Source organism: Molossus molossus, unplaced genomic scaffold, assembly GCF_014108415.1.
Source record: "Molossus molossus isolate mMolMol1 unplaced genomic scaffold, mMolMol1.p scaffold_m16_p_4, whole genome shotgun sequence".
Taxonomy (NCBI): Eukaryota; Metazoa; Chordata; class Mammalia; order Chiroptera; family Molossidae; genus Molossus; species Molossus molossus.
Window position 1 is genome coordinate 81,890,628 of NW_023425377.1, and position 14,364 is coordinate 81,904,991.

General features: G+C 55.8%; 1 protein-coding gene across 1 annotated transcript in view; it reads right to left on the reverse strand.

Annotated features, from left to right (window-relative positions):
• The window catches only part of HCN2 (hyperpolarization activated cyclic nucleotide gated potassium and sodium channel 2), a 30,657-nt gene extending 21,182 nt beyond the window's left edge, over positions 1 to 9,475 (reverse strand). Inside the window, exon 1 of the mRNA XM_036242120.1 lies at positions 8,803 to 9,475. Within this exon, the coding sequence (XP_036098013.1) occupies positions 8,803 to 9,446 (644 nt within the window). The 5' untranslated portion in view covers positions 9,447 to 9,475. The remainder of the gene's footprint in view (positions 1 to 8,802) is intronic.
• Positions 9,476 to 14,364: the final 4,889 nt, after the last annotated feature.

Below are 14,364 nucleotides of genomic sequence, written 5' to 3' on the forward strand. Positions count from 1 at the left end.
TAGAGTGGGAAGGAGAGAGAGTAAGAGAGAGAGAGAAACATCGACGTGAAAGGGACACATCAAGTGGCTGCCACCCGCATGACCAACCAGGGCCAGGGACAAACTGCAACCGAGGTATGTGCCCTTAGCGGGAACCGAACCCGGGTCTCTCTGGACCACAGGCTGACGCTCCAACCACTGAGCCAAACCGGCCAGGCAGGGACTCAAACAGGTACTGGTGCTCCCATATTCACAGAATCACAGTTCATAACACCCAAAAGGTAGAAACAACCCAAATGTCCATCAGTGGATGAATGTGGTCCATCCACATACTGGAACATTACTCAGCCACGAAAAAGAGGGAAGCACTGACACTTGCTACAACATGGATAAGCTTTGAAAACATGATGCTCAGTGAGAGAAGCCAGACATAAAAGGCCACACAGCATGTGATTCCAATTATATGAAATGTCCAGAACAGGCAAATCCACAGATAGAAGTGGGTTCATGGTTGCCAAGGGCTGGGGAGGAGGATTTGGAGTTTCTGTTTTGGAAAATGAAAACGTTCTAGACATGGATGGGGTGATGGGTGCACAACACATTGTGATTATACTTAATGCCACTCATTTGTACACTTTAAAATGGATAAATGCCAAATTTTATGTTTTAGCCCTGGCCAGTTTTGTTCTGTGGTAGTGTATCAACCTGTGGACCTAAAGGTAGTGGGTTTGATTTCTGGTCAAGGGCATGTACCTGGGTTGCAGTTTCGATCCCTGGCCCCAGCTGGGGTTGTGCGGGAGGCAACCAACTGATGTGTCTCTCTCACTTCAACATTTTTCTCTCTCTCTCCCTCTCCTCCCTTCTACTCTCTCTGGAAATCAATGAAAAAGGATCCTCAGTGAGGATTAACAACAACAAAATTTATGTTTTATATATATGTTAACATTATAAAAAAAAAACCCTGAAGCCTGGGAGTCTCAGTGATGAGCAGCTGCCTCAGATAGGGGTCTGAGCCCACACCTGCTGTCCAGATTCAGACAAAGGAGGATCTCAAATTTTAAACAGAGACAATTATTTGATTTTGCCTTTAAATGTTGAGGGAAGAGCACCCACCCCCAGATCATGTCAACCCTTTCAGGTGTCTCGAGGTCTTCAATCTGCAGGCAGGTTCGTGCAGGGCTCTCCCGTAGGACTAGCACCCTCCCCATCATGGCTGGAGTTGCCACGTCCACTGAGGGACATTGCCCTGGAGGACCCTCAAAGCTTGCAACTCTCTGGACTCCTCCTGGATGGACAGAAGAAGAGACTGAGATTCTCAGTGGCTGGAGGGACTCGCCCAAACCAGCACATATAAATAAAAAGTCATAAGCCCCAGCACTGGCTTGGCTGCAGTGAGCTCCCTATTTCAGTAGCTGCTGTAAATTGGCTCCTTTCTGATGGCACTGTGAGAGCTATTAACACCACGCCTGCCGGCTGGTGTTCCACTCCAGGGAATTGATCCCAAGGAAACTGTCCAAGAGGAAGAGAAAAAAATTAAAAAGTTATTTGCACCAACATATTCACAATAGCTCAGCCTGCGAGAGCCAAAGGCTGGAAGAAACCCAACATCTAAGACTGTGGTAGCAGCAGCCAGGGCTGGCTGACACCCACTTCTCCTGCCCGCTGGCAGGTGTGACCTTGGGCAAGTCTTTCCAGCCCTTGGGAACCTCAGTCTCTTCTGTTCATCCAGGAGGAGCCCAGGGAGTGGCAGCCTTTGAGGGTCCTCCCAGGCAATGTTCCGCCTACATGTGATGGAACTTTCTGAGCAGATGTGAGGACCCTGGTCCTATGGGGGAACCCTGGACAAACCCACCTGGGGTGGGGATGAAGACCTTGAGAGAGCCAAAAGGGCTGACTTGATCTGGGGGTGGGTGTTAAGGCAAAATCAAATGACTGCTAGAAATTCCAGACCTTCTTTCAGCTGAATCTAGACAATGTGTGGGGCTCAAGACCCCCACCTGGGGCATCTACTCATCCTTGAGACCCTAGGGCCCCAGCACCCAATGAGATTGAGGGGCCTCACCTGCTTGCTGCTGCCAGTCCCCACTCCCAGTACCCAGAGCATCCACTAAAGAGCTCCTAATCCCACCCCAACCTCTCTGAAATGAGACCTGCTACCCCATTTGGGGGCACACACCCTGGTACAGAGCAAGCAAGGAAGAGTAACAGAGAAGGCCAAGGGCTTAGAAACCACCAGCGGGGCCTAGAAACTATCTAAATGGCCACAGAGCAGAGGGCATCCTTGACAGGTGACTCTTCAGACATCCTCTCCTTTTATTCTTGGGGTGCAGGTGGGGACAGGCACCACACTTCCCCATTGACAGACCAGATAGGTGGCCCAGCCAGGGAGTTGGGGCAAGAAACTGAGACCCAGGCCTGCCATCCCCGGGGCCTGCCCTCTGTCTGCTGTCCCACTGCCCGGGACTCCTCCCGCAGGCCCTGAGCCCCAGCCCTATCACATGCTGGGTAATGTCTTCCCATTCTGAGTAATAGCCCCTGTTGAGGTATTGGAGCAGAGGGCAGGGGACCTAAGAGGGGCTGGTGGGCTGGACAACCTGGTGCCATTTGCAGGGCATCTCACCTGCTCCAACTGGGATGCCCCCAAATTGGCCTGGGGCCTCGACCCTTGTCCTCTCCAGCCAGCCTGGTCCTCGCAAGGGGAAACTGAGGCCTGGGGTAGAGGAACAGGGTGGAGGGTAGAGGAACTCAGGGTATCTTCCCCAGCACCCCCACCTTTTAAAAAAATACTTTTATTGGTTTTAGAGAGAAAGGGAGGAAGAGAGAGAGAGAGAGAGAGAGAGAGAGAGAGAGAGAGAGAGAGACAGGGATCGGCTGCCTCCTGCAAGCCCCCTGCCAGGGATTGAGCCTGCAATCCTAGTGCCCTGACGAGGAATCAAACGGTGGCGACTCCTCAGTGCGTAGGACTGAGCCACACCAACCAAGGCACCAACACCCCTACCTTTTCTTTGCCCTGCCCACCCCCTTAAGCTGTGCAGCCAGGGGCTAATGGCTCTCCTTCTCTGAGCTGCGATGCCTCATCCACCCAGTCACAGCAGCCCTTTCCTCATTGGGCACCCCAGGGACCACCAGGACACAGGGACCACTGGGATGTCGTCAGGTAGCCAGCAGGGGCTGGCACATGTCCAGCCCTCAGGTACCCAGCATCTTCAATGACCACAGTTAAATCTTGTAGTTTAAAATCTTCCCTAACAAATAGTGGGGCCCTTGCTACTGTGGAAGTACCCAGATCCTGGCTACTCCATCCAGGAGGGCAGTGGATGGACTGGCCAGTTCATGCCTTGTTCACAGAGAGAGAAAAGCAGGCCAGAGAAACACAGGGAGAAGGGGGCTCAGCAGCAATTACCCCTGGCCCCAAGGTCCAGGTTCCTCAGTTCCAGCACCCTGTAGATGGGAGAGGGCCTGGAACCCTCTCCTAGGTGCACCCACATGAGCTGCTACCACCATGAGCTCAGTCCTCCTCTAGCAGCTGCCCAGCTATTATCTTGGCTCAGACAGAGAATCCGAGGCATGGCAAGTGTTAAGTGACAGGACCCAGGCAGCCAGACTTCCCAGCAGGAGCTCAGCTGAGCGCCCCACCACCACCACCACCACCACTGGTCAGGGACATGGTGAACAAGGCAGCTGGCTCCCTCCCTCCAGAATTTGAGAATCCAGAACCTTGGGAATTACAGATCTGGCAAATCTGAGGGATTAGGGGCCAGGTCAGTGATTAACGGAGAGCAGAGGATAGAGGATTAGGGGCCTGAGCCCTCAGATATAGTTACAAGAGAAGTGAGTGACAGAGATTAGGAAAGGGATACTCCTGCCAGGGAAGATGCTGGATTCCCAGCTTATCCTAAGACAGGGTGGACTGTGGGAGCTGATGGTGTGCCAGGCCCCAAGGACACACAATGACCAGACAGACCTGGCCCTCCCTAGGGCCCCCGGTCCAGGCAGCAGGGACAGGTGTTTCACACAAACAGACAAATTAAAGCGATGCTCCAGAGAAGCCACTTTAGCCAGGGTGGTCTGAGAGGGCTTCTTAAAGGAGGTGTCATTTGAACAGATGATGGAGAAGGAGCCCCTTGGTAGAGTGAGGGAGGCATTGCACTGTGGCAGAGGGGGCAGTAAGTGCAGGGGTCCTGAGGCTGCAGTGGGGTTTCCCCTTTCAAGGCTGGCTGGGTGGCCTGGGGCTGAAGCAGAGGGAGGGAGTAAAGGAGGTGAGAGGAGATGATGGGATGGGGCAGGAGCCAGGCTCTGCAGGGCTTTGGGAGCTTTGGCCAGGGGAGGTTCTAGGTGAGGGGGAAAGGTAGACATGTGTACCCTGAGATGAAGTGGACTGAGGATGACATGCAAGCAGGAGACGGGATGACTTGTGTTGAATGGATTTGGGGTGGGTTTGCTGATGGGGGAAGTGTGGCAAGGTCTGGCCTGAGCAAACAAGTGGTTGAGGAAACCCTCCTACCCCCCACCGCCAGAATCCCCCTGAGGAGGCTTGGGGATGTGAAATTTTAAAACAGAAATTCCCTCCTACCCCCCACCGCCCCCCAACCCCCTGCCAGAATCCCCCTGAGGAGGCTTGGGGATGTGAAATTTTAAAGCAGAAATTCCGGGTCCAGAGATTTGAAATTCTGGCAGGAAGCCTCTGGAGTGAGGAGAGAGGCTCTGGTGAACCCCAGCCCTGACCCTTTCACAGGGACCATGGTATCACTTCTTCCCAGCTCCAGGGGCCTGGGACTCAATCGTCCCACCTGGGAAATGGTTTTTTTTCTACTGTCTCCCACTCCGAGTGCCTTCATGTTGGGTCTGAAGCCAGAGAAACCCTCACACCTGCCCCCCCAGACCCCACACTCTGGATAATGTGGGGTTTATTCCTATGAGCTAATATAGGGATTTGCAGAGAGACCCCCATCCTGACTTCCCACTGATCCTCCTGGCCATCTGAGGCAGGGGACAGGGGCCTCTATTCCTGTGAGGTTCTTTAAGCCAGCCTCTATTACCGCAGTCTGGGGGACCCCAGAGGAGGTGACACAGAAACAGGTCAGCATCCACAGATCCTGGCTGTGTAGAAACTCCTCTGAGGGCCAGGAAAGGGAGCAACTCATCTCTTTCCTTTCACACCAGGTCTCCCAGCAGTAGGCACTTTAGGAGCATTAAACTGAAAATCAACAGCGGCAGGAAAAAATCAAGTCAGACCTCAGAGGCACTTATAGACTTAAAAACAGGATGGAAGGCAGCAAGGAAGCCACTTGCCCAAGCTCTCTTTAGGGAGACGAGGACTCTGCCCCCAGGCCAGAGCTCCCCTAGACCTCCTCAGCACCCAAGCATGCCCCTCAGCTAGTTCTGAGACTTCTGGGCACCCACTGTGACAGGGACCTCTACAGACCCTCATGCCCACGGTGGGGGGCTGATGGACAAGTAGGCAACACCAAGTGAAAAGGCAGCTTCAAGCATCTGAGCAGCAGACACAAAACAGGTGGGAACAGCAGGGTGCACATGCTGGATGGGGTCCTGGGGGAAGTGGCTTGTGAATTGGGAGTTGAAAATCAGAAGCACTGGGGGCGAGGGGACCAGCTTGTACCAAGGCTATCATTCCACAGGAAGGAGAGGAGAGAGGTGTGAAATTAAGGCCTGGAGAGATGCTGGCATGGCTGCGAAAGCCAGACAACTCCTTCCCTTCATACCACCACCATCTCACATTTGGGGAAACTGAGCAGGGAGTTCCAGAGAGGAATCAAGGCCAGTCATAGGTGGCACAGGGGCTTGCAGCAGACACCCTCCACAGCATGGTCTTGGCTGGGAGGCCTCCCTCCTGAGGGCCTCTGCAAATGCCCTCCTCCCTGGATACTCCACTGCAGCCCTCACAGAATGAGGCGGAGCCAGGGCTGTTCCAGTGCATCAAACAGTAACTGTCCCGTTCTCGCTGCCAGGTGAGTGCCAGGCAGGGGTAGGCTCCACTGACAAGAAAAGGAGTCATAGCTCAAGGAAGTGGGAGACTCCCAGACGCTAGGTGGGGACTGGGGACTAGGCAGGCGCTTCCACTTCACCACCCCAACTTCCCTTTTAAATCAGAAAGGTGTGTGGATATGAACACTACTGGGGATGGTATCTGCATCATCAGGGTTTGAGGACACAAGGAAGCAAAAGTGGAAAAGTGGATCCAGAAAGGCCCCTCCCCACTACTCTGTGGTTGTTTTTTTAAAGATAACACATACAGCCCTGGCCGGTTTTGCTCAGCGGTTAGCGCGGTCCAAAGAGGCATGGGTTCGATTCCAGCCAAGGGCACGTATCTCGATTGTGGTTCATCCCCGGCCCTGGTCGGGTCATGCAGGAGGCAACCAATTGATGTGTCTCTCTCACATCGATGTTTCTCTCTCTCCCTCCCTCCCACTCTATCTGATGATAAGTAGAAAAATATCCTCAGGTGAAGATTAAAAAAATAATAACACACATATATAAAAACAGAGAAGACCCACGCACATCTCCGGGTGCCCCCAATATCTTGAACAATCCCCAGAATACCTTTCCCTCTCAAGTCTTCTTGGTCTGTATAGGACATGGCCAGAGGCCAGGCTGTCCAGCAGTCAAGAGCATGGACACAGGGGCCAGCCTGCCCAGGTGTAAATACCCGATCTGCCCTTGACTAGCTGTGCGGCTTTGGGCAAGTGACTTTATCTCTCTGTGCCCCACCTTTTTCACATGTAAAATGCAGGTAGCTGCAGCATCCACCTCACAGCTGATGTGAGGACTGAATCAATATTCCTAAGGTGCTCCCGTCACAACTGGCCCAGGAGGGGCTCAGGAAGAATTGCTTTGGTCATGTGCTTAGGATCTGCTCCATATTAAATCAGAAGGGTCCAGATAGGGCACAGTTCCATAAGCAAGGAGGATGTAGATGTCCTACTGCACCACAGCTTGACAATAGCCTAAGTTTTTCAGTTTGACTGTGGCTCCCCTATTCCCAACTACAGACCACCCTCCCACTTACTCATCCCATTTACAATTTATCTGACCAGCCCAGACCTCATGGCCTGCCCAGGATCCCACAGGTGACTGTGCTCAAAGGGCACAGGATGGGGAGCCCAACTGCTCCTCCTGGCATCCCTCAACCAAGCCCCACATTATCCCTTCTGCAAGGAAGAGGAAAAAAAACCTAGGGCCATCCACGTGCTGGAGGGAATGGGGGGGGGGGTTACTTTCTGCAGCCATCTCCACCTGCCCACCGTGTCCCAAGTGCACCTTCTCAGCCAGATGGCACTAGCTCCCCATTTCACAGACTGGAACATGACCCTTCACAGCTGAGACCCAAGCTCTCGCAGCCTGTACCATCTACAAAGGAGTGCTGAGCCCCCATGCAGATCAAGACCATCCAGATGCATCCCATTTGGGCTGCCCCTGGGCCCTTGCCCTCCACCCCACCTCAGCCTCTCAAAACTCAAGCCACAGGTCAAGACTGTATTCACCTCCCAGGGAAGGTTTGAGGGGTGAGGAGTTGAAATTCCAGACTTTCTTCCAGCCTTGTCCCGAACTATGCCCCTGGGCCTCATTTTCCCCAGTTGTCAAGTGGAGACCTCCGACTTGGTGGTGGAAGGTGAGTGGGGGTGAGAACTTCTGTGTGGTGAGATCTGGCGCGCTCAGAGCGGCGACTGGGATGCTGTCCGTGGTGCTGAAATCGCGCCCGCCCTAAGAGCCAGGGCTGGGAGGCCTGGACCCATTACACATGGACCCCACTCGAGTACACCAAACTTCACACACACCGTGCACACAACTCATAAACACTGCCCACCGGTGCACACAAACCCGGGCACACGCACACACACCTCTATCTCCCCCTAACATACACCAGTGAACCACCACGCAGACACACCCCTAGGAACACACTCCTCCCCATCATTCAGCCCACGGCCCCAGGACCCCCGCCCCCGCAGTCACATGCTCGTGATCACACACACGATCTGCAGTGATATGCACCGTCCATACTCGCAGGCCACAGAGCGCAAGCCAAGGAACAAGAACCGCAATAATACAGGTCTTGTTGGGTGGCCCTAGGCTTCCTCTTGGCTGCAGAAGAGGTAGTGTGGGGCACTGTGGTGGCCTGCACCTGACCTCGATCTGAGCCTTTCCACGCATTAATTAACCGGCTTAATCCATATCAACATCTACACACCCACTGACAATGTGCATACCACCCAGCAGCTGGGGCTGATGCGCCTCAGAGAAGACACAGCCTGGAGACCCCGGAATGCTTAGCGCCCCTCCTCGCGCAATACCCCGGCTCAGGACGGGACGCGCCTCCCTGCGGTTTGGAGCGCAGGTGGAAATCGTGGGAGCGGGCCGTGTCCGCTTAACCCTTTCTCTGTCAGACCTTCTAGGGCGCGTCCTTCCCGGGAGCAGTTCCTTCCTCCTTCCTTCCGCTCCGCCGTCTCCCTGGCGCCCACGTTCCCCTCTATTCGTCCTCTCCGTCCCTCCGCGCTCAGACCCTGGTCCTTCGGCCGGTGACCTGAGCCCTCCCGGCAGAGCTGGGGAGGTCTGCGTGCGTGGGAGGGGGAGCGCCAGGGTTAAGGCAGGAGACTGCGCGCGCCTCCCAGTGCCCCTCCAAGGGCGGAGCCTCGCGCGCCCAGGTCATTCCAGGAGGGTCGTAGACGCGCCCGAGGTCACCAAGAGGCCCCGAGGTCACCCGCGGGGCGCGCCGCCCCGCCCTCCCCGAAACGCTCCAAGGACGGCCCCTGCACTTCGGTACGCTGTGACCCCTCCGCGCCGGCCCGCCCCTCCCGGTGGCGGTACCTGAAGTCGCTATACGGGTGAATGATCCAGGCCCCCGCAGACTTGACGCGCTCTTGCTCGCGCTCCACAGCCTTCTGGCTGCCGAACATCCGCAGCGAGAACTTGTTGACGCCCGGCTGCAAGAGCGCGCCGAACTGGCGCTGCATGAAGCTGGCCTGGCTGCCGCGCGGCTCCCCTGCCGGGCCCGCCTCCTCGCTGCCCGCCTCGTCCGCCGGGCCTGGCCCCGGAGCCGGGCCCGACGCGGGCCCCGCTGCTGCCCCACGGCATGAGAACGACACCTTGGGCCCCCGCGCCGGGCCCTCGGGCCCCGCGGGGCTGCACTGCGGCTCGCCGCGCCCGCACTCGCCGTTCGGGCTGCCCTTGGCCGTGCTCGCCGCGCCCGGGGTACCCGGGCGGCCGCACGAGCTGTCGCGGCTGCGGAGCCGGGCCCGAGGGCCGCCCTCGTCCGCCGCCTCCGGGGGCGCCGCCTCAGTACGGGGAGGCTGCTGGAGGGGCGCGGGCCCGGGGCCAGGAGGGGGCGCGGGCGGCGGCGGTGGCGCCGGCTGCTGTTGGGGGGGCGCGGGCGGCAGCGGCGGCGGCGGCCCCGGCGCGGGGGTCGCGCCCGGGCTTTCCCCGGGCCGCCCGCCGCCCCCGCGCGCGTCCATAGCGAGGCGGCGCCGGGTAGTGCGGAGCGGAGCCGCCGCCGCCGCCGCCGCCGGCCGGAGCCCGAGGGAGGGGGTGGGAGGCGGGGGCGGGGCGGGGCGGATCCGCGTGGGGTGGAGCCTGGTTCTCAGGGGCTGGGCAGGGCGGGAGTCCCGCCTCTGCCTGCGTCCGCGCCCGGGAAACTGAGGCCGCGCCTCGGGGACAGCCCAAGGTCACGCGGCCCAAGACCTGAGAGACCCGCTTGGGTATCTACCCAAAAGGGGAAACCAAGGCCGGAGAAACGGAAGGACGTATCCAAGGTCACCGAGCCCAGCCGCGGGGACGAAGCCTCTGCGCGCGACCTTGGCTTTGGCAAGAGGCCTTGGGTTCGCTTCTGTCAGGAGCACCGGGCGGGGCGGTAACTGTTACTGGTGGGATGCAGAGAAGTGGGGCCGTTCCCGTGCCAGCCTCTTTCCTTTCTATGGGTTTGAGGATTTACATAATAAAAGGCTGTTTTTAAAGGCCACTGGAGCCCTTGCTTGTTCACTTGAGGACCCTAGACAAACCCTCAAGTGGGAATGTGTTATGTGGGGAGCGGCAAAGTGGGGTCATTGCCTCCGGTCTCCAGCCCCACAGTCGCCCCCCCCCCCCCCACATATGAGGAAACTGAGGCCGAAAGGAAGAGCTATCTAAGGGTGCTGGTGACTCACACCCTCAAAACAGTGCCCTAAACCACAGTGGGAAGCTGGGGCCTCCTGTAAGGTTTTTAAATTTTTTTTAAGACTTTTTTTTTCTTTATTGATATTACAGAGAGAGAGGAAGGGAGGAGTGATAGTAACATCTGTGAGAGAGAACACCGATTGACACCTCCTGCATGCCCCCACTGGGAATGAGGTCCACAACCTGGGCATGTGCCCTGACCGGGAATTGAACCGGTACCTGGGTCGACGCTCAACCACTGAGCCACACTGGCCGGGTGGCTTTTTAAATTTTTACTTAATTGATTTTAGAGAGAGGAAGGGAGAGAGAGAGGAACATCAATTTGTTATTCTACTTATTTATGCATTCATTTGTTGATTCTTGTATGTGCCCTGACGTGAGATCAAACCCGAAACCTTGTTGTATTGGGACAACGCTCTAACTAACTGAGCTACCCTGCCAAGGCAAGCTTAACAGGCTTTAAAATCAGGAAGTGGCCCATTGGTGTGGCTCAGTGGTTGAGTGTCAACCCATGCACCAAGAGGTCACGGGTTCCATTCTCGGTCTTCTCTCTCATCGATGTTTCTCTCTCTCCCTCTCCCTTGCTCTCTCTCTAAAATCAATAAGGAAAAAAAAAATCGGGAAGTGTCTGGGGTCATAGGGGATCACAGAGCCCATCATCCCTTCCCACCAGATGCCCAATTTCTCTACCCCGACCAACCCCCCCAGCCTCCAGCCCCTCTGCCCCCAGCTCTGAGATATACCTGAGCTTCTGTTTCCAGGGCTGGAGCCAGATTGGTGTTAGGTGACAGGAAACACAGGCCCAGGGCTCTGTCCCTAACCGCCCCCCTCGCTGTTTCCCCCAGCTCAACCAGAAAATGGGGGAGGTATCATGAGAGAAGGGTGATGGAATGAGATGGAGAGGGGCACAAAGGAAAGACAAAGAGAGGAGAGAGGAGGGGTCTCAAGGAGTAGGAGGAACACCCAGCTTAGGACACAGGAGTCCTGGCCTCCTGAGACCCTCCAGCCTTCATGGCACTTTTCAGCCTGATGCCATATAGGGTGCCTCCACCCATGAGGGTTGAGATGCGATTTGTCCCTGCACATTTGGACAATGGTGAGCTGAGCTAGGCCATCTCTCACCCCCATCAGGCTGCCCTGAGCCCTGCGAATTCTCGTGCCTTCACCAGGTGTCCAGCCACCCAAGGACCACCTCTGTGGTGCCCCCAGCCAGACCCTGGGTGGACAGGCAGGGCCACTGTCTGTCCAGAGGCAGCAAGAGAGAGGCTGGGCAGAGTTGGCAGTGCCAGGCTGTGACCCCCCCCCCCCCAGGCAGATGTGTGTTCCTGTTAAAGGGGGATCTTTTATGAGCACCCTGGGAAGATGTCAGTCTAGGCAGGCCGCCAGAACCCCGGGGCTCGCTGCTGAGAGCAAGTAAGTGAAGAGGACCAGCCTGAGAACCCACCACGCCTGGCAGCCAGAGAGGCACACGTGCAGTTGCTTCCCAGGGACCTGGAGAGAACCTGCGAGTCAGAGGTCCATGGGACTTACAGGGTCCCAGCCTTTCTCTGAGCCTTCAGGGGGTTTTGTCCCCAAGTCCTGGTGACTCCTCCCCAAACTACAGGCTCTACCCTGGGCCTGGCTGCCACCAGTCTCCCCCATCTCTCCCACTCTCACTACTTGCCAGGTCAGCGTATTCTTTGCATTGAATGCACTCATTCATTTCAAAATATTTGTTAAGCATCTGATCAGGGGCTGGGACTATAATGGGCCACCCCTGCCTGGTTGGGCTGACAGTCGAGCAGAGGAGACAGATAACCAACGCTGCAAGCATTATGGTTTTTTTTTGTTTTTATCCTCACCCGAGGACATTTTTCGATATTTTGTTCAGATAGAGTGAGAGGGAGAGAGAGAGAGATTAACATCGACGTGAAAGGGACACATCAAGTGGTTGCCACTGACAGGACCCAACCAGGGCCAGGGACAAACTACAACCGAGGTACGTGCCCTTAGAGGGAACCGAACCCAGGTCTCTCCGGACCGCAGGCCGACGCTCTAACCGCTGAGCCAAATCGGCCAGGGCTATATTGTTCTTTAAAAGGTGCTTAAGTGCTGTAACCATTCAGAGCCACGAAAGGGGTGAGGAAGGTGCAGGGTGTGACATCAGGAGGTCTCAAGGAGGAGGTGGTGTCTGAACGAAGATCTGGAGGAGGGGAGAGACAGTGTTATATGGACAGGAAGAGTGTCTGGCAGACAGAACAGGGCCTGTGCACAGAGGCAGGCTGGTGTCTGGCTTGTGTGAGAGGGGATATTGAGGACCTAGTGGATGGGTGTAGATGACACCCAGAGATGGTAGTGTGGGACTAGACTGTGTAAACTCTAAGTCAGTTCACAATGGTCTGTTGCCTAAAACTGCTCCTGACTCCCTAGTGCCTTTGAAAGGAACCCCCATCTCTCCCACCATCCAGAGCCTCCCCAAACTGAGCCTTCAATAGGCCCCAGATCGTTGCTCCATCGTTCCCTTCCTTCGAAGTCACCCCAGAGCTGGCCCTGACCTCCCAGCCACCACTTCAAACCCATCTCAGCACCCTCTCAGTGGGGGCAGGCCCAAGTCCAAAGCCCTAAAGTCCATAGTTTGGGGACCAGTGAAGAACCCTGCAGTTTAAGCTTTAAGGGCTACCAGGAAAATCCACTACCAGACAAGAAATTCTGAATGTCTGATCAACTGTGTGTGGCAGGACTGGGACCCCACATTCACCTCTAGGAAGGGGAGTGCTGTGTCCCATGTCTAAGTCACATGCACAAACACCATTGTGTAGGGCAGAGCCAACCCAACCCAAGTGGCAAGTGACATTAGGCAGAGCATCCCTCCCCAGGTCCTTAGTCTGCACCATAGGGTAAGGTCTCCAGTTGTGCTGACTTAGGACTCCCCTGAGTTTTCTTTCCCTACTGAGCTCCCCAAGACCTGCTAGTGAGGGCAGGGAGGGGTAGGAGAACCAGTCTGACAGCCCCCACATCTGGCCCTGTTTCAGATAAAGCAGAGATACCCTTAGGGTCATGGTCATAACACTAGAGAGGGGATGTTGCAGGGGCTCAGGGAAGGCCCACGGAGGCCACTACCACAGGCTCTGTCCTCATGGGGTCCCTGAAAAGTAGGTAGAACATTTCCAAGCAGCCTCAGGGATGGGCCCTTGTTTATCTGACAGCCTCTCTGCCCTGAGTAGGCTGGGGTGCTGAGACCTTGGTTCCTGAACCCTCCAAGCCCTTGCCAAAGATGTTCTCATAATTCCCAAAACTTGGCTGCTTTGACTTCTCCATCCCATCGCTGGGGAAACTAAGGTAGGTTTCAGCAGGTCTTCACCGAGAACACCCCCCAGTGGTATGGGGCTGCTTGCTGAGTGGATAAAGGGACAAGAATACTTAGTGTGAGGAAGAGGAACAAGGCTGCTGGTCCAGTTGCTAATTAGATTTATTTTTCTGTGTGCACAGAACTGGATGACTGATCCATACACAGCGAGCAGCGAGCAGCGTCTCTCTGGGGGTGGGGGTGGGGGGATGCTTTGTGTAAACTTGCCTGAGTCTGAGTCCTGTTCACCTCTCCACACCACACATTCCCCATCTGCTGCTCTATAAAATCGCTTCTGAACCCCCAGCACTGATCATCTTTTATTAAAAAAATTTTTAAATCTTCACTTGAGGATATGTTTCTTACTGATTTTAGAAAGGGAGAGAGGGAGAGAAACATTGATCGGCTACTTCCCATATGCACCCCAACCAGGGATCAAACCTGCAACCTAGGTATGTACCCTGACCCCACAACCCTCTGGTATACAGGACGACACTCCAACTTAGCCACCCAGCCAGGGCGGCACTGCCCATCTTGATTAAGAACCCTGTGCAGCTGCCTCATCTGACCCCAAGCAAGCAAACACTCAAACAAGCCCTGAGTTGGGGAGGGGTAGGCTGAACAGGAGGAGGCTTAGCCAAGCCATCCCCAGTGAGAGGCCAGATTCACTGTCCCCTTATCAGGTTTGACTCTTCCCACTGGACCTGGGACCTGTCCAAAGAATCCTCAGCCCCACGTATACCATTGGAGCCCAATCAATATTGCTGAGCAAACAAGTAGGCATGTGCATCTTATGGACCACAGAAAAGTTAAAGTAGTGGGTTCCTTGGGACCCCAGGGCTCAGGGAGGTCGGGACTCGGGTGTGTCCAGCTGGAAGGCACACGGGACCAGGCAG